The 25,129-nt window shown below is 44.7% G+C and overlaps 1 protein-coding gene across 7 annotated transcripts; it reads right to left on the reverse strand.

The window, feature by feature from the left end:
* Positions 1–6,400: 6,400 nt before the first annotated feature.
* On the reverse strand, positions 6,401–24,612 carry PRODH2 (proline dehydrogenase 2). Of its 7 annotated transcripts, none has more exons than XM_080645979.1 (10): positions 24,392–24,589; positions 24,120–24,316; positions 23,789–23,867; positions 23,620–23,706; positions 20,864–20,944; positions 20,626–20,781; positions 20,383–20,549; positions 8,052–8,162; positions 7,544–7,629; positions 6,401–6,646 (listed from the first exon to the last, which is right to left on the reverse strand). In XM_080645979.1, exons 1-10 carry the CDS (start codon positions 24,566–24,568, stop codon positions 6,462–6,464), a joined length of 1,326 nt encoding a protein of 441 aa, XP_080502105.1. In that variant the 5' UTR covers positions 24,569–24,589; the 3' UTR covers positions 6,401–6,461. The 7 variants fall into 7 exon arrangements, with proteins under 7 accessions (XP_080502105.1, XP_080502104.1, XP_080502103.1 ...); XM_080645978.1 differs by having other exon boundaries at positions 23,819–23,927; XM_080645977.1 differs by having other exon boundaries at positions 23,789–23,927.
* Positions 24,613–25,129: the final 517 nt, after the last annotated feature.

A 25,129-nucleotide genomic window follows, 5' to 3' on the forward strand; every position in this document is an offset into this window, starting at 1 on the left:
TCATGCACTGGGCAGGGCAAGCAGCCTCCACCTAGCTCTAATTCAGTGCATGTGCAAGTCCTGCCAATTCTTCAAGAAAAGCAAACTCTGGATTTTATCAGGAAATCTCTCAAGTTTACTTTGAACACTACATGTAAGGCAGAATCCAGGTAGCAACCTCCTCAGCACCTCTGCCTCTATGCCCTTGCTAATTCCCTCCCCTATCATCCTGCTCAGATCACCCCTCCCAAGCCCTCATCTCTGCATCCATCATGCCCCAACCCTATTTCTATGCACCCATTATCTCTGGGTTCCTCTTTTCAAGGCCCTATCCCATATCTCAGGAACAGCATACTTGTGCAACCATGCACTAGTCAGGGGTGGGCAAACTTTTTGACTCGAGGGCCACAATGGGTTCTTAAACTGGACCGGAGGGCCGGAACAAAAGCATGGACGGAGTGTTTGTGTGAACTAATATAAATTCAAAGTAAAGGAGCAGAGGGGAGAGCAAGAGAACCCTCCGCTCTTTCGGCTCCGCGGGCCGGATAGAACAGTCGAACGGGCGGATCCGGCCCGCGGGCCGTAGTTTGCCCACGGCTGCACTAGATCAAACCCACAAAATCTTAGTCTCTGCCACAAAATCTCTCCAAATGAGATCCTTCAGGAACCTCTGAACGTCAAACTTACTGCATCTTATTTTTCTCAGTAGCCCACCATCATTTGCAATGGCATCCTAACTGATTTTCTGCCTTTGTCTTGACTGACCCCTGCAGAGGGATATTAAAACACAAAGCATTTTTCTTTATTTATAGATGCCTTTTAAAAATAGAATTTATTGCCCTAACTGGTTTGGCTCAGTGGATAGAGCGTCGGCCTGCAGACTGAAGGGTCCCAGGTTCAATTCTGGTCAAGGGCATGTACCTTGGTTGTGGGCACATCCCAGTAGGGGGTGTGCAGGAGGCAGCTGAATCAATGTTTCTCTCTCATTGATGTTTCTAGCTCTCTATCCCTCTCCCTTCCTCTCTGTAAAAAATCAATAAAATATATTTTTTGAAAATAGAATTTATTGGGGTAACATTGGTAAATAAAATTATATAGGTTTCAGCCATACAGTTCTGCAATATATCATCTGTATATCGTATTATGTGTTTACCAGCCCAGGTCAAGGCTCCTTCCATCCCCATTTACTCCCCCTTTACCCTCTTTTACCTCCCCTCTCTCCCCTATGCTCTGGCCATCACCACACTGTTATTTGTGTCCACTTTGTTAGCTTATTTTGTTCATTAAATTCCACATATAAGTGAGATCATATGATACTTGTCTTCCTCTGACTGGCTTATTTCACGTAGCATGATGCTCTACAGGTCCCTCCATGCTGTCCCAAAGGGTAAGTTTTCCTTGTTGTTTATGGTTGAGCAGTATTCTATTGTGTACTAAAAATGTGCCACAGCTCTTTATCCACTCATCTATTCATGGGCACTTGGGCTGTTTCTAGATCTTGGCTATTGTAAATGCTGTTGTGAACACAGGGGTGCATATATTCTTTTGAATTAGTGTTTTGAAATTCTTAAGATATATTCCCAGAAGTGGAATTGCTTGGGTCATAAGGCAGTTCCATTTTTAACTTTTTGAGGCAACTCCATACTGTTTTCCATACTGGTTGCACCAGTCTGCATTCCCACCAAAAGTGCACAAGGGTTCCCTTTTCTCCACGTCCTCGCCAACACTTGCTGTTGATTGATTGATGATTGCCATTGTGACAAGTGTGAAGTGATATCTCATTGTGGTTTTAATTTTCATTTCTCTGATGATTAGTGACATTGAACATCTTTTTCTATTGGCCATCTGTATATACTCTTTGGAGAAGTGTCTATTTAGATCCCTAGCCCATTTCTTAATTAGGTTGTTTTTTTGTTTTGTTTTGTTTTGTTTTTGGTGTTGAGTTTTATAAGTTCCTTATAAATTTTAGATATTAAGCCCATATCAGATGTATCGGCAAATATGTTCTCTCATTCAGTGGATTGTCTCTTCATTTTGTTGATGGTTTCTTTTGCTGTGCAAAACCTTTTTAGCTTGATGTACTCACATTTGTTTATTTTTTCTTTTGTTACCCTTACCTGAGGCAATATATCGCAAAGCATTTATTGATATAGATAATTATTATAATGATAATCATTTCATTTCTTGTATAGATACTTACACAAGTTGTCCCAAAAACAGAAAAATAAAAAAAGAGGGCAAGACTCATTTTATGATACTAGTATGACCTTAATTCCAAAACCAGATGAGAGTTTCCTGAACCAGAAAATAAAATTACATTTCAATTCTATTTGTGATCACATATACAAAACCCCTAACTAAAGTAAAAGGGCTAATTCATCAGCTTATTCCCAGAAAGCAAGGATAATTCCACAAAAGAAAATATATCAATGTAATAAAACACATTCATGGATTAAATTCATGAATTTATTGTTTAATTCAGTAAATACAGAAAAGGCAATTGATAAAATTCAATGCCCACTTGTGATTAGGGAGAAAAACACCTCAGAAAACTAAGACTAGATAAGAACTTCCTTAGTTAATAAAAAATTATAAACCAAAAACCAAGAGCAAGCATGATACTTAATGCAGAAACATAGACTTATTCCCTTAAATATCAAGAACAAAGAAAGAATTGCCTGTTGACAACAAGGTAGGGAGTTCTGACCAACACCTTATGACAAAATAAATAAATAAATTAGAGTTTAAAGATTGAAGGGCTGATGCCCAGCCGGTGTGGCTCAGTGGTTGAGTGTCAGCTTATGAACCAGGAGGTCACATGCCCGGGTTGCAGGCTCGATATCCAGTATGGGCATGCAAAACGCAGCCAATCAGTGATTCTCTCTCATCGTTGATGTCTCTATCTCTCTCCCTCTCTCTTTCTCCCTGAAAAAAAAAAAAAAAGACTGCCGGGCTGAGACCAAACCACACCATCTGCAGATAAGAAAAAGTAACAGAATCAACAATTACAACTATTAAGCAAGTTCACAAAGTGGCCAGATACACAATCAAATTACAAAAACCAATGAAAAACATAAATTGCAAACCGGGTAATATTAATTTCCTACCATGACTCCAATAATGTCCCATCACACACAGAACAAAATCCATATATTCCTTTTGAGGCCTTCCTGTCTGTTCCTGCCGCCTCTTCAGCTGCAGTCCTCTCCTCGAGTACCCTGCTCCCTGCTGCTACTTACGCATACCCAGTTTGTTTCGACTTCAAGCCCTTTGCAACGGTTATTCCACCTTTCTGAAATGCATTTCCTCCCGCTTTTTGTATAATTGGCTCTTATACTGTGAGACTCCAGTACCACCCCACCCAAAAGCCCATCCTTTCCAGTGTGTCTTCCTTATCCTCAACACTCCCTTAAATTCCCATAATAGATTTCGCTCACAACCACCCAAAAGATCATGTTTACCTCTAAATCCCCATCACAGACAATAGAGCTGGGTACATAGTAGGTGTCTGGAACAAAACTGTTGACTCGCCAACTTAAGTCGAATCTCCATATTGCCCCTGGATTTTGCCCTCACAGGTGGTTCTAGCAGCCGAACCCTCACCTCTCCTCAGGAGCGGGAAGGGGCCCCAGCCTGGACCGCCAGGAACAGCCCAGTGATGCAGATGGCCCACCAGGGTTTCTGGATCCCAGGTGGAGCTCAGCTCCATGGGGAAGTGAGAGCTCACTCAGGGAGGGCATCTGTGGGCTCTGGACTCAGTCAGCTCCTAGGCAGGGATCAACTGGGGGGTCTCATGAAGATGGGATGAAGAGATGAATAGGATCTCAGGGGCAATAAAGACAAAGCTGGGCCCAGCCAGCATGGCTCAGTGGTAGAGCATCGACTTATGAACCAGGAGGTCATAGTTCGTTTGATTCCTGGTGGGGCTCATGCCTGGGTTGCGGGCTCGATCCCCGGTAGTGGTGGGGTATGCAGGAGGCAGCCGATCAATGATTCTCTCTCATCATTGATGATTCTATCTCTTCCTCTCCCTTACTCTCTGAAATAAATAAAAATATATTTTTTAAAAAGTAAAAAAAAGAAAGAAAGCTGGCTGGCAGTCCTTGGGGAGGCGGGGGCGAGGGGGGCGGGGCGGGCAGTCTGAAAAGGAAGAAGATCAGGGGTCTGATTTGGAGGGAGGCGTCTGAATGAGAAAAGGGGTAGGTTCTGGGAGAGCTACATATCTGTAAGATCATAAAGATCAGGGATCTAAGGGCATCTGAGAGCTGAAGGGGATCTAAGGAAATCTGAGAGGGTACAGACCTACAGGGATAGGATCTGGACCTGAGAAAGGAGTCTGGGGGTTGGCAAGAGGGTCTGAAGATTACCTATGGGCTGGAGGAAGAGGGGCCTAAGAGGCGGTGGGGTCTGTGGGCTGTGAGAGTAGGTCCAAGGGAAGAGGACGGTCGGAAGGTAGGTTCTGTGAGCAGGGGAAGGGCCCTGGCCTGCATGCAGTGGCTGGGGCTTGAGGGAGAAGAGAGGGCTCAAGGTCTGCGGGCTATGAGAGGATCTGAGGGTTAGGGAACAGGCTGAGGTTTATTAAAGTATCAGGGTGCTGGGGTGGGGTCTACAGGTTAGGGGAAGGACCGATGGCAGAAAGGGGTCGCTAGCATGTCAAACTCGTGGCTGGTGGGCCGCATGCCTCATTTAAATAAATGAGGCATGTGTCCTACCAGTGGCGATTTTGACATGCTTGGCAAGGGTCTGCGAAATGGAGCCAGGCTATGATGAAGGAGTGGGGTCTGGGGCTGTAGAAGGGGTGGGGGGAAGGGGCAGCCTGAGGAACAGGGTCCGGTGGAAAGCTGAGGACTCAGTAAGCTCTAAGAAGGTTCTGGGGCCCAGACCAGGGTCCATGGGGCTTAGCACCTACCTTTGGGCTTCAACAGTGATCACCATGTGTCTGCCAGGTGATCCTGGAGCACTAGCTCAGGCAATTTGGGTGGGAATCCTAAGCGCAGGTACACCAGTGGCTTCCTGCCACATTTGCATTTGCACAATAGGCTCCCTCCAGTGAGAGGCACCCTCCCCCTAGGACTCTGAGGTGACCAGAGAGAACAGACACTGATGTCTGCCCTGGAGCTGTCAGCTGCACCCTACAGTACCCTTCCTTCCCCGCCCCACCCCAGCCCAGGACTTCAGGACTTGTTTGAGGCAGCTAGCCTGCCTATCCCTGTGCTTGGTGGTCTTCGTCGCATACTTCTCACCCACTACTAGGAGCTGTTTCATCTCTCTGTTCTGCCTCAGCTTCTCCTCTTTCCCCAGACCTGGGGCCCCACAATGTCCTAGACATCTCCTCTTGGGACCTTCATACCAACTATGTCCTACACTGGCCTCAGTATCTCCCCAAAACTGCATTTCCTTCCTGAGCCCTATCTCAGGATTGGCCCCACTCTCCCCACTTCAAGCCAGAGGCCTAGGCTCCTTCCGTCCAGCCTATTAATCCCACATCCCACTCAATCTCCTGATATACCTCTCTCCCCTCCCCCACAGCCTAGCCCTGGGGGATTTCCTACTCCAGATGGGGAACCTGGGCTCCCAGCCTGTCTCCCCACTCTGCTTCACCCACCACATGGCAGCTAGGGGGATCTTCCTAAAGCCAAACCTGACTGTCCCTCCCCGGCTTGAAATGCTCCTGACTCCCCAGTGCCCTTGGGACCAGGTCCACGTTCTGTAGCCTGGCATCTAAAACTGCATCATTTGGCCCTGCCCATCCTCCATCCTTGTCTCCACATCCCCAGACTGTTTCACAATTCTGTTTATGCATATGCCCTTGCCTTTGAATGCTCTTCTCCATGTTCACTTGGTTATTCTTATGAATACTTTGGGAAGCTCTCTTGATCACAGAGGTGTCTCCTCTGGCCTGATATCTGCATTGGCTTTCCCCATCACAGCCTGACCATTCTGGACTATCACTGTCTGAAGATGGGTCTGTCTACCTCTACTGGACTAAGAACCTGTGGGGCTGGGCCTGGGGTTGTCTTTGGCACTGTTGTGTTCCCAGCATTGTTCACCTCGAGTCTAGCTCAGAAGGGGCCTCAGAAAATGTTACTAAATGAGAGTAGTTTGCCTCTCCCCTCTGTCTCTCCCTGCAGGTGTGGCTCTAGCCCAGACTCTCGACTTTGGTGCCTCAGTGTCTCCTCTTCATCTGGGCATCCACTGGAGTGAAGAAAGTTCCTGCTTCAGTCACTGACTGGCTGAAGAGAGCCTGACCCCAGGCCCATCTTAGGATAGACTGCTTCAGGGTGGGGGGAGGTCTCATTAGTCTTTGATCAATGCCCTTGCTATGCTCTAGGGTTATCTAAAGTTCTCTCTTGAGCTGCAGAGCACCCTCTTGGGCTGGCTGGGGTCAAGATTATCCTCTCTCCAAGGAGGCAGCTTCAATGCAGGGCAGCAGCCTGGGTAGTAGCTCAGGACCTTTATTGACCACATAACCCCTGGGGGAACTAAGAAGGTACCCTCAGGCCCCGCCCCAGCAGCCTCCTCCGAAGTTCTTGACTGAGCAGCTCCCATTCCCTGCGGGCACCCCGCAGCACACTCTGGTTCTCCTGGGCCCTCCGGATCAGGTAGGGGATCACCTCCTCCAGGGAGCCGTAGGGGATGGACTTATACACGGCATAGCCAGCCTGCCCTGCAGGGAGAGTATAAGCAGGATGTAGGCTCATGTTTGGAGAGAGGCTCCCCTAGGCCCCATCTGAAACAGAGATTTCCAGTTCTGAGAACATGGCAGACTAAATTAGTTAGACAACATTTCCTACTGGAAAACTAACAATTCTGGAGTTAACATTAAAAAAATCTTAAAGTTATTAAAATGCTGCCAAGAGAATAAGGAATTTACTAATCCAAGAATTAAGAGAAAGTGAGAACCAGAGAGGGAAAGGATGCACAGGAAGCATTTCTGTCCTGAAGGCAAAATTGAACTGCTACTTGATGATGTCACAGAGTCCAAGGGATACAGAAAATGAGGCCAAAGTCTGACCAGGGTGTAGAGAACTCCCCTACATTCAGCTGGAATACAAAAACGTACACCCTCAGAGTAAGAGTTCCATCCACTCCCAGGGAGTGGCCTTGCCATAAGTAGAGCAGGGAAGAAAACAGAAAAATCCACCTCTGAGAGGTTGTGGCCATGGGTAAGTCCCCTTACACATATGCAGCCTAAATTGCATACCTGGGATATCTCAAGAAACCTGAAGCTATGAATTTAGGGTACAATGGCAGAGGAAAACATAATTCTTCTGGTCTCAGTCCCTGGGGAGCAAAGTGGTAAAGGTAACAAAGCACATAGGAAACAAGACAGCATGATCAAGAACCAGCTAAACAGCAGGCACAGAGACAAAGGCCTGCAAGGCCTTAGACATTGGAGTAACAGATCTCTCTGGGAGGGTCTGGAGATGGGGCCATCTGAAGGCTCTAGAGAGGAGGATGGCCAGGCATTGGTTGGAAATGTGAGAGGGGACCTGGCCGAGAAGGAGTGAGGCCTGGGGCTGGGTGAGGCGTGGTGGTGGCGGGGAATGGGCCATTCACATACCCAATGCCAGGGAGACGTGGTCACACATCCCCAGAAGTTGTCCAAAACAGACAGGCCCATCCGGAGGAATGCCCAGCTCCCACATGCTACAGAAAAGGCCACATCACCAATCCAGACAGTGGCTGAATCTGAGCTGAAAGCCAGCCATTAGGTACCTACAGGGCTATTCCAGTTATTTAAATATTAAAATACTTCAAAACTTGATGATAAATAACTAGTGCTCTGAAGTCCCTGAAAGTTCCTTAGTGAGTTTTCTGACACCCTCAGACCTCCCCATGCCTCAGCAAATAAGAGATGATGCCTTGTTCAGCTGGGGCCTACAAGACCTACAGGCATAGCAGGGGTTAAATGTTTCGATTACCCTCCCCAGAATTCCTCTGAACCTACTGTCCCCACACTGCTCCTCCCCTTGGCTCTCCTTCCTCACCTATAGCACAGGGGCCATAACGGCCTCTACCTATCCCTGGCATTTGAGTGAGGGAGAGGAAGGGAGGGGCCCACCTCATACCTTTTGGTTGCCTGGTGAACAGATTCCTCATTGTGGGAAGCCACCATGAGGTGGCACATGGGGCCACGGTGGGACACATGAGTTAGCATCAGCTCCAGACAGCGTCTGTAACTGAAGAGAGTTGCTCCATTCAGCTATGGTACCTGGTGAGCAAGGGTCAGGCCTCAGGGACTGGGCATTTCTGTTCTTGGGACATGGGGTGCCTAAGAGCAAGGACTCTGGAGTCACAAAATACCCCACTTCCACCTGGACTGGCGGCAAGGAACATTCCTTCCCAGAGCATTTTTCCTCTCTTGTAACAATGTGAGTTCACCTAACAGTGATGCTGTGAGGATGGAGTGAGATGACGGTGTACAAAAAGCCTTTGTCATAATGGCAGTCTCACAACAAAGGGCCACATCACATGCAGAAGATGATGTTTCCTTAAGGTCATTCACTGCAGCATTGTCTATAGAACAAGACTAGCACCAACCCAAATGTCTGTAAGTAGGGGATTGGCTAGATGAATGACAGCACAGAGGATGGCCATGTAGCTGTAGAAAGAACAGGGACATCTGGGTACAGAAGGGTAAAAAGACTGGAAAATGCTTTCTGAGCTGCCGTAGGCCAGATGCCACCTTGTGGCCTTCATGGGCCATTTTCCATTGCCTTCCAAATCTGTTGGTCTTCTCTGCCCCTCCGGAGGCTGACTTTTGTCTTCTGCATCACCCATGGCGTCAAGGGCAGAAGATCAGAGGTGAGAGAAAAGAGAACTCAGGTGTTTTGTCCCTTAGCCCCCTCCCTGCTCTACCCTAACTGTCCTATGTTGGCCACATCTCCTCCAGTGTGACTCTCCTTCCTCACCTGTAGCACAGGGGCCATAACGGCTTCCCACTTTTGTGGGTTCCTCTTCAACATTCCCTGTGGGTTCTTCCAACCTTGCCCGCACTCCATTAATTTAGTTTCTTCACTAAGTCTTGCCTGACACACATATATTCATTCATCTCACTCTCAAATCAACTCTGTGAGGCAGATGTTCTGATTACCCCCATTTTACAGAGGGAGAGATGGAAGGTGAAAGAGGTTAAGTCTCTTGTCCCCAGGTCACACAGCTAGAAATGGCCAAGTAGGTGTCCTATAGGACCCAGTGGCTCAGCCTCCCCAATCAGTATGGAACCCAGGCTGTCTGATGCTCCAAGGCTTGGGTTCATTATTACTGGACTATTTTACCTTTTTTTAAAAAATTAAAATTTTATTGTTGCAAGTATTATATATATCCCCTTTATTCCCCCATTGACCCCTTTTAGCCCACCCTACCCCCACCCCAGGTCTTCACCACCCTATTGTCTGTGCCTAGGGGTTATGCATACATGATCTTTGGTTTATCTCTTTCCACCCACCCACCCACCCACCCTCCCTGCCTTCCCTCTGAGATTCCGCAGTCTGTTCTATGCTTCTAAGTCTCTGGATCTATTTTGTTCATCAGTTTATTTTGCTCATTAGATTCCACCTATGAATGAGCTCATGTGATACTTATCTTTCTCTGACTGTCTTATTTCACTTAGCATAATACTCTCCAGGTCCCTCCATGCTGTCTCAAAGGGTAAGAGAGCCTTCTTTTTTTATACCTGCATAATATTCCATGTTGGAAATGTACCACAGCTTTTTTATCCAATAATCTACTGATGGGACTTAGCTATTGTAAATTGGTGCTATAAACATAGGGGTGCATACATTCTTTCTGACTGGTGTTTTGGGTTTCTTGGCATATATTCCTAGAAGTGGGATCACTGGGTCAAATGGCAGTTCCATATTTAATTTTAAAAATATATTTTTATTGATTTCAGAGAGGAAGGGAGAGGGAGAGAGAGAGATAAAAACATCAATGATGAGAAAGAATCATTGATCGGCTGCCTCCTGCACGCCCCCTACTGGGATCAACCCCACAACCCAGGCATGTGCCCTTGACTGGAATAGAACCCAGGACCCTTTGGTCCACAGGCTGATGCTCTATCCACTGAGCCAAACTAGCTAGGGCCCATATTTAATTTTTTAAAATATTTTTTATTGATTTCAGAGAGGAAGGGAGAGGGAGAGAGAGATAGAAACATCAGTGATGAGAGAGAATAATTGATCAGCTGCCTCCTGCACGTCCCACACTGGGAATCAAGCCCACAATCCGGGCATGTGCCCTGATCAGGAATTGAACCATGACCTCGTGATTCATAGGCCGACGTTCAACCACTGAACACGCTGCCAGGACATATTTAATTATTTGAGGAAACTTCATACTGTTTTCCATAATGGCTGCACCAGTCTACATTCCCACCAGCAGTGTACTAGGGTTCCCTATTCTCCATATCCTCGCCAGCACTTGTCATTTGTTGATGGTAGCCATTCTGACAGGTTTGAGGTGATATCTCATTGTCATTTTAAATAAATGTTTTTTTATTGACTTGAGCATTTTTTTCATATGTCTCTTGGCCATCTGTGTGTTTGCTTTGGAGAAGTGTCTATTTAGGTCCTTTGCATCTATCTATCTATCTATCTATCTATCTATATCTATATCTATCTATCTATCTATCTATCTATCTATCTATCTATCTATCTATCTATCTACCTATCTATCTATCTATATATTTTTTTTACTAGAGGCCTGGTGCACAAAGTTTGTGCACTCGGGGGAGAGGGGAGGAGTGTCCCTCAGCCTGGCCTGCGCCCTCTTGCAGTCCAGGAGTCCACAGAGGATGTCCAACAGTCAGACATCCTTAGCACTGTCTGCGGAGGTGGGGGAGGCTCTTGCCACCGCTGCTGTGCTCACCAGCCATGAGCCCTGACTGAGTGGTGCTCCCCCTGATGGGCACTTAGCTGTGGGAGTTCACTGACCACCAGGGGGCAGCTCCTGCGTTAAGCATCTGCCCCCTGGTGGTCAGTGCGTGTCATAGTGACCGGTCGTTCTGCCTTTCAGTCGATTTGCATATTAGCCTTTTATTATATAGGATTGATTTCAGAGAGGAAGGGAGAGGGAGAGAGAGATAGAAACATCAATGATGAGAGGGAATCATTGATTGGCTGCCTCCTGCATGCTCCCTACTGGGGACTGAGCTCACAGCCTGGGCATGTGCTCTTGACTAAAAGTGAACTCAGGACCTCAGGCTGACACTCTATCAACTAAGCCAAACCGGCTAGGGCATGCTATTTTCTTAAACTGGATTGTTTGTCTTCTTGTTGTTAAGTTGAGTTCCTTATATATTTTGGATATTAACTTTATCAGATGTATCATTGACAAATATGTTCTCCCATACAGTGGGCTCCCTTTTTATTTTGGTGATGGTTTCTTTTGCTGTGTAGAAGCTTTTCATTTTGATGTAGTCCCATTTGTTTATTTTTCCCTTAGTTTCCTTTGCCCTAGGACAGTGGTCGGCAAACTGCGGCTCGCGAGCTACATGCGGCTCTTTGGCCCCTTGAGTGTGGCTCTTCCACAAAATACCATGGCCTGGGCGAGTCTATTTTGAAGAAGTGGCATTAGAAAAAGTTTAAGTTTAAAAAATTTGGCTCTCAAAAGAAATTTCAATCATTGTACTGTTGATATTTGGCTCTGTTGACTAATGAGTTTGCCGACCACTGCCCTAGGAGATGTATCCACAAACACATTGCTACAAGAGATGTCTGAGGTTTTGCTGCCTATGGTTTCTTCTAGGATTTTTATGGTTTCATGATTTACATTTATGTCTTTTATCCATTTTGAGTTTATTCCTGTGTATGGTGTAAGTTGGTGGTCTAGTTTCATTTCTTTTTGCATATATCTGTCCAATTGTCCCAACACTATTTATTGAAGAGTCTGTCTTGTTTCCACTGTATATTCTTGGCTCCTTTGTCAAATATTAATTGAGTGTAATGGCTTGGGTCCATTTCTGGGGTCTCTGTTCTATTCCATTGGTCTATATGCCTATTCTTATGCCAGTACCACACTGTTTTGATTACAGTGGCTTTGTAGTATAACTTAATATCTGGTATTGTGATCCCTCCAACTTTATTCTTTTTTCTCAAGATTGCTGCAGCTATTCTAGGTTTTTTTTTTTTGGTTCCATATAAATTTTTGGAGTATTTGTCCTAGATCTGTGAAATATACCATTGGGTATTTTAATAGGGATTGCATTGAATCTGTAGATTGCTTTGGGTAGTATGGACATTTTAATGTTAATTCTACCAATCCATGAACATGGTATATTCTTCCACTTGTTTATATCTTCCTCTATCTCTTTTTTCAATGTCCTGTAGTTTTCTAAGTATAAATCCTTTACTTCCTTGGTTAAATTTATTCCTAAGTATCTTAATATTTTTGTTGCAATGGTAAATGGGATTATTTGTTTAGTTACTCTTTCTGAGTATTCATTATTGGTGTATAAAAATGCCATCGATTTCTGGGTGTATCCTGCTACATTGCCAAATTACTTTATTAACTCTAGTAGTTTTTTGGTGGAGTCTTCAGGGTTTTCCATGTACAATATCATGTTATCTGTGAATAAGGAGAGTTTTACTTCCTCCTTTCCATTTTGGATGGCTTTTATTTCTTCTTGTCTGATCTCTGTGGCTAGGACTTTCAGTGCTATGTTGCATAAGAGTGGTGAAAGCAGACATCTCTTTCTTGTTCCTGTTCTTAGGGAAAATGGTTTTAGTTTGTGCCCATTGAGTATGATGTTGCCTGTAAATTTGTCATATATGGCCTTTATTAAGTTGAGATATGATCCCTTCCCACTTTGCTGAGAGTTTTTATCAAAAATGGGTTGTTGCATTTTGTTGGATGCTTTTTCTGCATCTATTGATATGATCATATGATTTTTGTGTTTCAATTTATTTATGTGATATATCACATTTATTGATTTATGAATATTGTACCAGCCTTGCATCCTCAAAATAAATCCCACTTGGTCATGGTGTATGATGTTTTTAATATATTGCTGGATCAATTTGCTAATATTTTGCTGAGGATTTTAGCATCTATGTTCATTAGGGATATTGGCCTGTAATTTTCTTTCTTTGTAGTGTCTTTATCTGGTTTTGGAATTAGGATAATGCTGGCTTCATAAAAAGATCTTGAAAGTGTTCCTTCCTCTTGGATTTTTTGGAATAGTTTGAGGAGGATAGGTGTTAGTTCTTTTTTGAATGTTTGGTAAAACTTCCCTGTGAAGCCATCCGGACCACGGCTTTTGTTTGCTAGGATTTTTTGATTACTGCTTCTGTTATATCCATTGTTATTGGCCTGTTCAGAGATTCCTCCTGATTCAGTTTTGGGAGATTGTATTTTTTTAGGAATTTGTCCATTTCACCCACATTTTCCAACTTGTTGTTATATAGTTGTTCATATTATTTTCTTACAATCCTTTGTTTTTCTTTGGTGTCAGTTGTTACTTCTCTGCTTTTGTTTCTGATTTTATTTATTTAGGTCCTCTCTCTTTGTTTCTTGATGAATCTGGCTAATGGTTCATCAGTCTTGTTTATCTTTTCAAAGAACCAGCTCTTGATTTCATTTATCTTTTGTATTTTTTTTTCAGTCTATGTAATTTATTTTTGCCCTAATCTTTATTATTTCCTTCCTTCTACTTTCTCTGGCTTTTCTTTTGTTCTCTTTCTAATTCTTTTTTTTTTAAATATATTTTATTGATATTTCACAGAGAGGAAAGGAGAGGGATAGAGAGCCAGAAACATCGATGAGAGAGAAACATCGATCAGCTGCCTCCTGCACACCTCCCACTGAGGATGTGCCCGCAACCAAGGTACATGCCCTTGACCGGAATCGAACCCGGGACCCTTCAGTCCGCAGGCCGACGCTCTATCCACTGAGCCAAACCGGTTTCGGCTCTCTTTCTAATTCTTGAAGTTATAGGGTTCAATAATTTATTATTATTATTATTATTATTTTTTAGGTAGGCCTATAGTGCTTTGAACTTCCCTCTCAGTACTGCTTTTGATCTGTCTCAGAGATTTTGAGTAGTAGTGTGTTCATTTTCATTTGTTTCCAGGAAATTTTTTTGTTCTCATTTAATTTATTTAATTTATTTATTTTTAATTAATCTTTATTGTTGAGATCATTGCAGATGTCCCCCTTTTTCCCCCCTATAGCTCCACTCCTCCTGGTTCCCACCCTGTCCCAGGCCCTCACCACCCTATTGTCTGTGTCCATAGGTAATGCATACATGCATATAAGATCTTTGTCTAATCTCTTCCTGCACCCCCACACCCTCTTCCCTCTGAGAATCATCAGTCTGTTCCATTTCCATGTCCATGATTCGATTCCATTCATCAGTTTATTCTGTTCATCAGATTTTTTATTAATTTGATTTTTTTTTTTAATATATCTTTATTGATTTCAGAGAGGAAGGGAGAGGGAGAGATAGAAACATCAATGATGAGAGAGAATCATTGATTGGCTGCCTCCTGCACATCCCCCACTGGGGATAAAGCCCGCAACCCAGGCATGTGCCCTTGGCTGGAATCGAACCTGGGAACCTTCAGTCCGCAGACTGACACTCTATCCACTGAGCCAAACCAGCTAGGGCTTAATTTGATTTTTAGATTCAATTGTTGATAGAGATGTATTTGTTGCCACTTAGTTGTTTGTATTTTATCTTTACCTTTTTCTTCTTCTTCCTCTTCTTAAAGTATACCCTTGCTTCAGTGGGGCTTTGGTGCTCACTGAGTCTGCCCCTTGAGTGTGTTGCATATGGATGTGAAGAGTTGTCATCTGGATGATCTCACACTGACCACTGGGTATACTGGCTCTTGGGTCTCCAGGGAGATGCAAAGTCAGCCACTGCTTGGGGCCATCCAGCAGGAGCTACAGAGAGATTTGCAGATTCCTTCTCTTTGTATCAGATTTGGAAGTGTCCAGATGAGGCCCAGCTGTGAAGCAAGGCAGGCTGGTGCTGGTGCCAAGTCTTGGGCCTTTTATTGATAGGTTTGGGGCTCCCTAACCCAGCTGCAGCTTGTTTGACAGGTTTTTAACCTGCGAAAGGACAGGCCATTCATATGCAAAAGCCGCTGCACACAGCTTGGGTGGAGTTGTAAATTGGTTCGGGCAGGGTCTCAGGGAATCACCAGATCGGAGCAAACAGAAATGTCCACCAGTCAGTCCTGCACAGGGGAGGTCCCAGCACAGGAACAATGACTGCTGCAAGCACCTCTGTCTGGAAGAAAGCCATCCCTGAGTTCCTGCCCTGATGCCAGACAGTCCAGTTTCTCCTCGTATGTGTCTGGGTCCCCTAGAGCCTCGTTTGTTTGTTTGTTTTTTTTTTTTTTTTTTTTTTTTTTTTCTTTCTTGATCTCATTGGTAACCCATTTATTGTTTAATAACATGATATTTAGCATCCATGTGTCTGGATGTTTTTGAGTGTTTTTACAGTAGTTGATTTCTAATTTCATTCCATTGTGGTCTGAGAAGGTGCTTGATATGATTTCAATCTTCTTGAACTTTTAGATACTTGTTCTGTGTCTTAACATGAGGTCTACCTTTGAGAATGACCCATGTGCACTTGAGAAGACTGTATATTCTGCAGCTTTGGGGTGAAATGTTCTATAAAGTCAATTAAATCCATCTGATCCAGTGTGTCATTTTGAGTCACTATTTCTTTGTTAATTGTTTTCTGGAAGATCTATCCAGTGAAGTCAGAGGGCTGTTTAAGTTCCCTACTATGAATGTATTGCTGTTGACCTCTCCCTTAAAGTCCTCTAGAAGTTTTTATATATATATATTTGGGTGCTCCTATATTGGGTGCATATATGTTTACAAGGTTATATTCTCTCATTGGATCAATCCCTTCAGTATTAAGTAGTAACCTTTGTTGTCTCTTGTGATGGCCTTCATTTTGAAGTTTATTTTGTCAGATATGAGTATTGCTATCCCAGCTTTTTATTTTTTCATTTCCATTTGCATGGAAAAAAATTTTCCATCTCTTCACTACTGTGTGAGTCTTTTGTTCTGAGGTGGGTCTCTTGTAGACAGCATATAATTGGGTCATATTTTTGTATTCCATTCAGCTACCCTATGTCTTTTGATTGGAGCATTTAATCCATTTACATTTAAGGTTATTTTTGGTAAGTGCTTATTTATTGCCATTTTCATTTTTTATGCATATTCTCTCTCTCTCTCTCTCTCTCTCTCCCTCTCTCTCTCTCTCTCTCTCTCTCTCTCTCTCTCTCTCTCTCTGATTCTTCTCATTACAGCAGTCCCTTTAGCATTTCTTGCAGTGCTGGTTTGGTGGTGATAAACTCCATTAGCTTTTTTTTTTTTTTGTCTGGGAAGCTCTTTATTTCACCATCTATTTTGAATGATAGCCTTGCTGGACATAATAATCTTTGTTTCAAATTCTTGCTTTTCATTACCTTGAGGACTTCATGCCATTTCTTTCTGACCTGTAGAATTTCTTTTTTTTATTTTTTAAATATATTTTATTGATTTTTTTACAGAGAGGAAGAGAGAGGGATAGAGAGTTAGAAACATCAATGAGAGAAACATCCATCAACTGTCTCCTGCACACCTCCTATTGGGGATGTGCCTGCAACCAAGGTACATGCCCTTGACCAGAATCGAACCTGGGACCTTTCAATCCACAGGCTGATGCTCTATCCACTGAGCAAAACCGGTTAGGGCTCTGACCTGTAGAATTTCTGATGATCAATCAGCTGGAAGCCTAATGAGAGCTCTTTTGTAGGTAACAGTTTGCTTTTCTCTTGCTGCCTTTAAGAATTTCTGTTTGTCTTTAATTTTTGGCATTCTAATTATAATGTATCTGAGTGTGGTCCAGTTTGGGTTCTTCTTACTTGGGACTCCCTGTGCCTCCTGAACTTGTGTGACTTTTCTTTCAGCAGGTTAGGGAAGTTTTCTGCCATTATTTCTTCAAACATGTTCTTTATTCTTTTCTCACTTTCTTCACATTATGGCATTCCAATAATGTGAATATTGTTACATTTCATGTTGTCCCATATCTCCATTAACTTGTCCTCCTGTTTTTTAATTGGTTTTTCTTTTTGGTTCTCTGAGTGATTTTTTTTCTACCCTGTCTTCTAATTCACTGATTCGATCCTCAGCTTCCTCTAATCTGTTGTGTATTCCTTTCTATGTGCTCTTTACTAGTGCTATGTCATTCTTTATTTTCAACTGGTCTTTTTTCATAGTTACTGTATCTTTTCTCATGCTACTGAGCATCTTTGCCATCATTATTCTGAACTCTATATAAGATAAATTTCTTATCACCATTTCATTTATATCTTCTTCTGGAGAATCTTGTTCTTTCATTTGAGGCTTGTTTTTATCTCTCCATTTTGGCTGCCCATTTGGGTTTTTGTCTGTGTATTAGGTAGATCTGCTAAGACTCCCAATCTCTAGTGCAAGACAATCTCAAACACTGTTTGTGACTGTCCCTCAATACTGTTTGGAGCTGTCAGCAATCCCCAGCTTGTAGCTCCCTCTGCTGGGGCTGGGTGCCTTTGGAGAGGACCAAGATGTGCACCAGGGTCTGCTTTTCCTAACCCCATGCCCAGGAGGAGATCAGGCAAAGACTCAAAGGTTCTAGAAATCCTCTCTGCCTGCAGTCAGATTGTTATTAGCCTTGATTGGCCTCAGGCTATTGACCTCAGGGTGGATCGAGAGTTCTTCCAACAGGGTGTGTTGACTGCCTTTCCCCCAGGCAAAAATCACCTGCATAGCAAATGTCCACTGGAGAAAGATGTCCTCCACAGCACGATATAATGACTCAACATATGACTCAACATAGGAAACTGAGTTGGCTGCCCTCTGAGCTTCAACCCCAGAACCCCCAACCCTGGACTTTCCTCACACAGCTCCAGTCCACTCTGCCCTCCCTGCTGGAGCTCAAGGTGAGTGGCTGCAAACAAAAATTTGTGCATTGGCCCTTTAAAATGGTGCCTCCATTTCCAGCCATCTCTGTCTGGCAGACAGCAACCCTGCTGCTTTTCATAGACAGGTGTTATGTGGGCACCTTTCTCAGTTCTAGTGCTCTGGGCTGGGGAGCCCAGTTTGAAGTTTAGATCCCAGAGTTCTCAGTGGGAACCCCCCACAGCTGAGATATCCCTCTGGGACTTTAGCTGCTGTCTGTGGGAGCCCAGCCACCCCTTTCGCGCCTCCGCACTTTCTACCAGTCTCTATGCGGTCTCTACTTTCCATCCTTGGTTATCAGGGTTCTCTCCAGCTAGTCTTCAGTTGATTTTTCAGGATGGTTTTTCTGTATTTTAGTTGTATTTCCAGTTTGGTCTTGGGGGAGCATCAGTGTATCTTCCACCTACTCTGTCGCCATTTTAAATCTAGAGTATTTTGCCTTTAACATATGCAGTTGAGTGGAAAAGCCAGGAGCAATATGTAAACATGATGCCTTTTGCAATACAGAAACCTCTGTGTTTGCCGCTATATGTATAAAGGAATTTAGGAAACACATGTAGGAAACTAGCTAAAGGGGTTACCTGTGGAGGCCAGGGAGACTCCATGATTAGATGTGGATTTGTGTCAAAATGAGATAGGTCAGTGTATTCATTTTCATATCATTTTGATTTCTGAATCATGTGAATTTATTAATTATTCAAAATCTATATTAAAACATGAATGGTACCATGCTAAAGAAGATGTGCAAAAATTGAAACAGATGCTGGTATGAATGTAAAATGGTGCAGGACTGTGGAACACCATCTAGCAGTTCCTCAAAAGTTTAAACATGGAGTTACCATGTGATCCTGCAATGCACTCCCAGATAACTGAACTTTTGGGAGAGTTGAAAATGTATGTTTACACAAAAATGTGTACATGAATGTTCACAGCAGCACTATTCACAACAGTCAAAAGATGGAAACAATTAAAATATCCATCAACTGATGAATGGATAAATGAAATGTAGTCCATTCATACAATGGAATTTGACTTAGTCATAAAAAGGAATGAAGCACAGATATGTACTACAACATGGTTGAACCCTGAAAACATGCTGAGTGAAATAAGCCAGATACAATGGTCACATATTGCATAATACTATTTATATGAAATGTTCAGAATAGGCAAATCCATAGAGACTTTTAAAAGACTAGTGGTTGCCATGGGTTGAGGGGAAGAGGGAATGGGGAGTGACTGCTAATGAATGGAAATGGCATTTTTTTTTTTTGATGTAATAAAAATGTTCTGTAATTAGATAGCGACAATGGTGGCACAACCATGTGAATATACTAAAGTCTACTGAATTAATTGTACACTTTTGAATGGTGAGTTTTATGGTATGTGAATTGTATGGTATGTGCCTAGAAACACTCACGGGCCCTGGGTTCCAAGGATGGATTGTCCCCTTGCCCTAAAATCTTGCATAATTCTCTGCAGTTGTACAAACCTCTCCTTGATCCATTGTGAACTGGAGTCAGACTTTAAAAGCTCCTGAGGACAGGACCTAGGGTCACCTTGATTGCTACTGAGACCAGGGCCTGATCTGAATCAGGTGGTCAGCAAGTATGTGTTGAAGAAATAAAGTCCTCCTTCCCAGTCATGGGGTGGGGAGGTCCAATGAGCTCACCCACATCTTGCCCCAATACAGGTTGATATGTGATGGGTAAGAACGTGGGTTCTACAGCCAGTCTGCCTGGGCTCAAGTCTTGGCCCTACCACTTCTCAGTGCCTCAGTTTCATCCTCTGTGCAATGGGGATGATAATAATAGTACTTACTGCTTGGAGTTGTTTGTTTATTCACTCAGCAGATCTGTACTGAGTGAGCATCACCATGTATCAGACACAATTTTAAGCACTGAAGGTTCAGAAGTGACAAATCAGAAAACCCTGCCCTCCCGGGCCCACACACTAGTGGGGGAGACAGACAATGAGCAATTTAGTATGAAACTGTATAGAACCTTAACTACTGGTAAGTGATAAAGAGAAAAATAAATCCAGGAAGAGAGTGGGTGAGGAGAATCTACTTTTTGATAGGTACGACAGGGAAGGTCCCCCAAGAAGGTACCAATACACAAAGACCTAAGGAGGTGAGGGATTGTGCCATGCAGCTGTCTGGAGGAAGAGCATTCTAGGCAGTGGGACAGGAAGTACAAAGGCCCTGGGGATCATCAAGGAGTGCAGTGAGTGAGGGGAAGGGTGGAAAGAAAAGTTGGAGAGGTGACAGTGACCAGATCATGTGGGGCCTTGTGGGGTTCTGCAAGGATTTGGGGTTTACTGAGGGTGCAGTGGGATCCAAGGGAGGACAAAGATGGGAAATGATGGTATCCTAGACCAGTAAGAGGAGGAATGTGTAGACACATACAGGATTCTCAGCATCATGGGTAGTGAGCACTAAAGGTTAGATATTATTCCTACCTCTGACTGGTAGCCTCATAGTCAGGCTGAGTGGGATCTTTGGTCCCTTGAAGCTGGGCCGCATCTCTCTCCTTGTCCAGATACGCCCCTCGTACCAACTTCACCCCAAAGGCCAGGCCAGCCCTGTCTGCAGCCTCAGCATCCCGCCTCAGCCGCTCGTAAGTATCCTGGCAGAGCAGAAGGGCATCTTCAGATCATGATGCTGGAACCCAGGCCCAAATTTCCCCGGAACCCATCACACACCTTCAGATAGGCCTGGTAAGTGTTCCACACCCAGGGCCCACTCTCCCTGGATTTGTTCCAACGCAAGGCCAGGGCAGCCACCAGCAGAGAGAGAGCAGGATTCAATGAGGTGTACTCAGCATCCACCAGGAGCCTCACGTGTTGGGCCTGGGCGTGCTGAGGACGAAAAAGACTATGGTTAGAGCCCCAGGGGTTCCCAGCGGGTGCAGCAGAGCCAGGCCACAGCAGAAGGCATTACCTGTACTACCCGCTGCAAGCGGCTCAGAGAGGCCCGGAGATGCTGGTTTTGCTCGGTGCTGAGGCAGGAGACCTGGAGATCCTGGGGGAGGGCAGCAGAGAAGGCGAGAGCAGCTCAGGACTTTCTTCCAGGGCATAAATCTCCAACCCCGCGCCCCTCCCCCGCCCCCCCCCCCCCCCCCCCCCCCGCACCAGGAAGGGAAATATGTTTAGAATTTTTAGAAATCTGAAAAGTTGCTATATCACATATATACAGTTTATTTAAGTGTAATTCAGTGGTTAAGAACCCAGAATCTGAGTTTGAATCCTGGTTCTACCTTTGCTGCTTGGCCTTGAGCAAGTCATATAACCTCTCTGGGCCTCAATTTTCTCCCCTATAAAATGGAGATAATAATAGTAGCGTCCTCATTGAGTTATGTGGATAAAAATGGGTTACTGGGTGAGATGTGCCTGGACATAACAAGAACAGGACAGTGCTAGCACATAATAAGCACTCAATACATGACATTATAATAATAATAGGTGATGCATTTGCTATCTTGTTTATTTACTTTCCACAACGATCCTAGTAGACAGAAGTTATTCCAAGCTCCGTTTTTCAGTGAGGAAACAAGTTCGGAGAGAGAAGTGACTTGGAATTGACCTAAGGAAATGCTTAGAGCAGTGGCTAGCTCACAATACATATCATAGTGTTTCCTCCTATTAGTCTCTTAGTACCTCAATTTCCTCATGAAATGCCAAGGCCTCATTGCAGACCACTAGGCTCTGCTGCTCTGGCCCTTCCCACTCTCCGCCTCGCTCTCTGCCCTCCAACCACACTCGCCTCCCTGCTATTGAACATACCAGGTATCTTCCCACTGCAGAGGCTTTGTTCTGGCTGTTCCTTCTGCCTGGAACACTCTTCCTGCTGAGGTCCACTTACCTCTCTTGCAGATCTTTGTTCCAATATCCCCTTCTCAATGAGCTTCCCCTGGTGTAAGTTTGCAACTCCCTATCTGGGGCATCTCTTTCCCCTTCCTCAGCCTTGTTTGCCCCTGCAATGCTTACTTATACTTCACTTGTTACATATTGGTATTGGTTTTCATTATTGTTTCTTACCCACTCTCTGACTAGCAAGCGATGCCTTGAGGGCAAGGCGTTTGTCTTGGTCATCGCTCCTCCACCCCTAGCACAGCACTTGGAACATGGTGGATGGCCAATAAACATTTAGGGAATGGATACATTTGTAATGTAGAAATCATAACTGCCTCTAACTCAGCCTTGTTATAGGGTTTCAAAAAGGAAGCATCAGCCCCTTACAGTATTGTTTAGGGTAGTGAAGACTTGGAGGTCACCAGGGTGTCCATCCCAGGAGAGAGAAATCACACAGCTAGAAACAGCACTTGTAAGCAGTAGATTAATGTTCACAAAGACACTTGGATGGACCTTAAAGTCCAAGTGTCAGTAGGGAAAAGTATGAAACAGAATGAAATAGATAACATAACACTATATATGTACATCTTAAAGGACACAAGGGAACTTTCTGCAATGATGGAAATGTCACATAACTTTATAGGGATTTGAATTGCTCAGGTTTGTCTATTTGTAAAAGCTCATCAAAGGGTACCTTTACAATTTGTGTATTTCATTATATGGAATCTAGAGGCCTGGTGCATGAAATTCTTGCACTGTGGCGGGGGGCGGGGGAGGGGGGGACTCAGCCTGGCCTGTGCCCTCTCTCAATCCGGGACTCCTTGGGGGATGGAGCGGGCCTAAACCGTGAGTAGGACATCCTTAAGGCTGCCACAGAGGTGGGAGAGGCTCCTGCCACCGCCACTGTGTTCCTCCGTGAGCCCAGCTTCTGGCTGAGCAGCGATCCCCCTGTGGGAGTGCACTGACCACCAGGGGGCAGCTCCTGCATTAGTATCTGCACCCTGTTGGTCAGTGCATATCATAGCAACCAGTCATTCTGCTGTTCGGTTGATTTGCATATTAGCCTTTTATTATATAGGATTTTACCTGAAAAGAAATAAAGTACTATAAATAATTATTGAGCTCTAATTGGTAAAATGCTTTCTGAAGCATTTGGGTGGAAGTGTGCTGATGTGTTCAACTTACTTTGAAATGCATCAAAAAATAAGATGGATTGATGGATGCACAGAGCAATGGATACAGGGACAGATGATTTAAAGCAAGTATAGTTAAATGTTAACAGTAAAATTCTTTCAACTTTGAAAATTTTCATAATGGAATGTTAGAAAAAATGTCCCCACAGAGTATATACTTGGCAAAATAAAATCACAATAACAAATATATATATTATATAGGATAGAGTGGGTGCCAATGGAAGGCAGGGCAGAAATAGGACATGAAAATAAGAAGGAATGGATGGATGGACAGATGGATGAATGAGTGATTAAATCAAACCCCACTGGTCTAATCATAACTTCCAGCACACACTAGCATAGTTGAGTCTATTGATATAATACTGACATACCTTCTTCTAGTTGATAGAGACCTGCTGTCTCAATCACTCCTCAGAGCTCCGAGCCCCCAGACCCTTCCCCTAGAGCCCCCATACGATCCATATCCTATCCATTCCAACCATGCCCCAGGACTACAGCCACATTTATTGTGATTTTTCTGAGCCTGGAAAGTAGTGGCAATTAAATAGTTTGAACATCCCACTTGCAGGTGTCTGCTACACCAAGACCAGAGGTCTCTGCTCCTGACATTCCCCATCAACCATTCATTTCTCCCACAGCCTGAGGTCCTTACCTGTCCAGAGTCCATGGCTTCTGCCAGCCTCTCAGGGCTCAGCTCCAAGGAAACCCCTGGCCTTCTGACCCATGAGGTTAGCTCCTTCTGGAATGGGATGGTAGGTGGGGTGGTGAGGGGGACATGGTGGGCAGCCACACCTTCCTCCCACATCCTGCCAGCTCCTTACACAGAGCTGAGTGCTGGTCAGTGCCGTCACCTTCAACTGCATGAGGATGTTCCCATTTGGGCCAGGGGTCTCCAGAAGGCTTCGTGACAGGTCCACACACCGCAACATAGCACTGAGGTTCTCCTCATACCAGGCCTCGCTGCCCAGCCAGCAGGTGTCAGGTCCTGGAGCAGCCAACCCCCTTCCACCATCCTCCCAGCCTCCCTGGGCACTGGCCCCCTACTCATCCAATCTTTTTAAATTTCTTTATTTTTGATCAAACCTTCCATGACAAGCCAGGACTAGGCACATATGGACTGTGATGGCCCATGAAGTGGCTGTGCTTACTCACCCAGTCTTGACACCTGAGTCTGGCTCCTCCTCCGTGGGCACTGCCAGCAGGGGCCGGAGGCTTAGAGTCTGGAGTTGTTGGACACAGTCTCTCACCTCCTCTGCTGTCTCACCAGCCACAAACTGCCCATAGATGGATGCTCGGAGAAGTGCGCCCGAGAACCGGGAGCCCAGGAGCCGCTGAGACCAGGCCTGGATCTGGGGTGACAGGGAGCGAGGCTCAATGCCAGGCTCTGGGGAGCCTTTAGGCCCATCCCCAAGGTCACTGCTCACCGCCAGGCCATGGGTGACCAGAGGGGGCCAGGCACACAGCCGTAGCACCAACAATGCCCGCATCAGTTCTCCAGTACCCTTGAGGTGGAAGGCCCCATCATCAAAGCTCAGGGGCTGCCAGCCCCCAGTTGGGGGGCCAGCCTTGGAATAGAGCACTGGACAGGTCCGGAGCATCATGAATCTTTCACCACTTCTACACCAGGCAAAGGGGCTTTGGAGGCAGCTGCACTACCAGCTGGGAACAGTGACTGATTAACCAGGCAGTAGGCAGGGGAAGGCAAATCTTAGGATCACAAGCTTCTTGGGGGGCAGCTAATTATTAACTGATGGGGACAGAGTTCAGAATAACATGGAAAGGAAAGAAAACCCCTAATGGTGCCTCCAACCCCCTCAGCATAATAGCTCACAATTATTTGCTATCCACCATGTGCCTGTGGGTGCAAAGTGGGAGCTCGGTTCCGGGAACAAGGATCTCTGGGTTCAAGGCAGTTTGGCTTTGTGATCTTGGGAAACTTACTTGACTTCTCTTGTTGCAATTGCTTCATCTTAAAATGAGAAAGAGTGCAGTGTTATTGAAAAAAATCTGAAAGTGCAAATAACCTGTAACTATAAAGAAAAGAAGCAAGAAAATTATTACCTCAGGAGGTGGGAGGAGTTGTCACTGGGTAGGGGTTCATGGGGCCTTCTATGTCCTTTATTCTTTAGGTAATGACGATTTACAGTTTTTCACACAAGTAT

The sequence above is a fragment of the Plecotus auritus genome, assembly GCF_963455305.1.
Source record: "Plecotus auritus genome assembly, chromosome: 10".
Lineage (NCBI taxonomy): Eukaryota > Metazoa > Chordata > Mammalia > Chiroptera > Vespertilionidae > Plecotus > Plecotus auritus.

Excerpts from the sequence above, each read along its gene's own strand:
- PRODH2 (XM_080645977.1), bottom strand. The coding sequence starts at position 24,568 with ATGATGCTCCGGACCTGTCCAGTGCTCTATTCCAAGGCTGGCCCCCCA. Across the intron at positions 23,707-23,788 it reads TGACCAGCACTCAGCTCTGT|AAGGAGCTAACCTCATGGGT; the intron begins GTAAGGAGCTGG and ends ATCCCATTCCAG. Across the intron at positions 7,630-8,051 it reads GTTCACCAGGCAACCAAAAG|CATGTGGGAGCTGGGCATTC; the intron begins GTATGAGGTGGG and ends CCTTTTCTGTAG.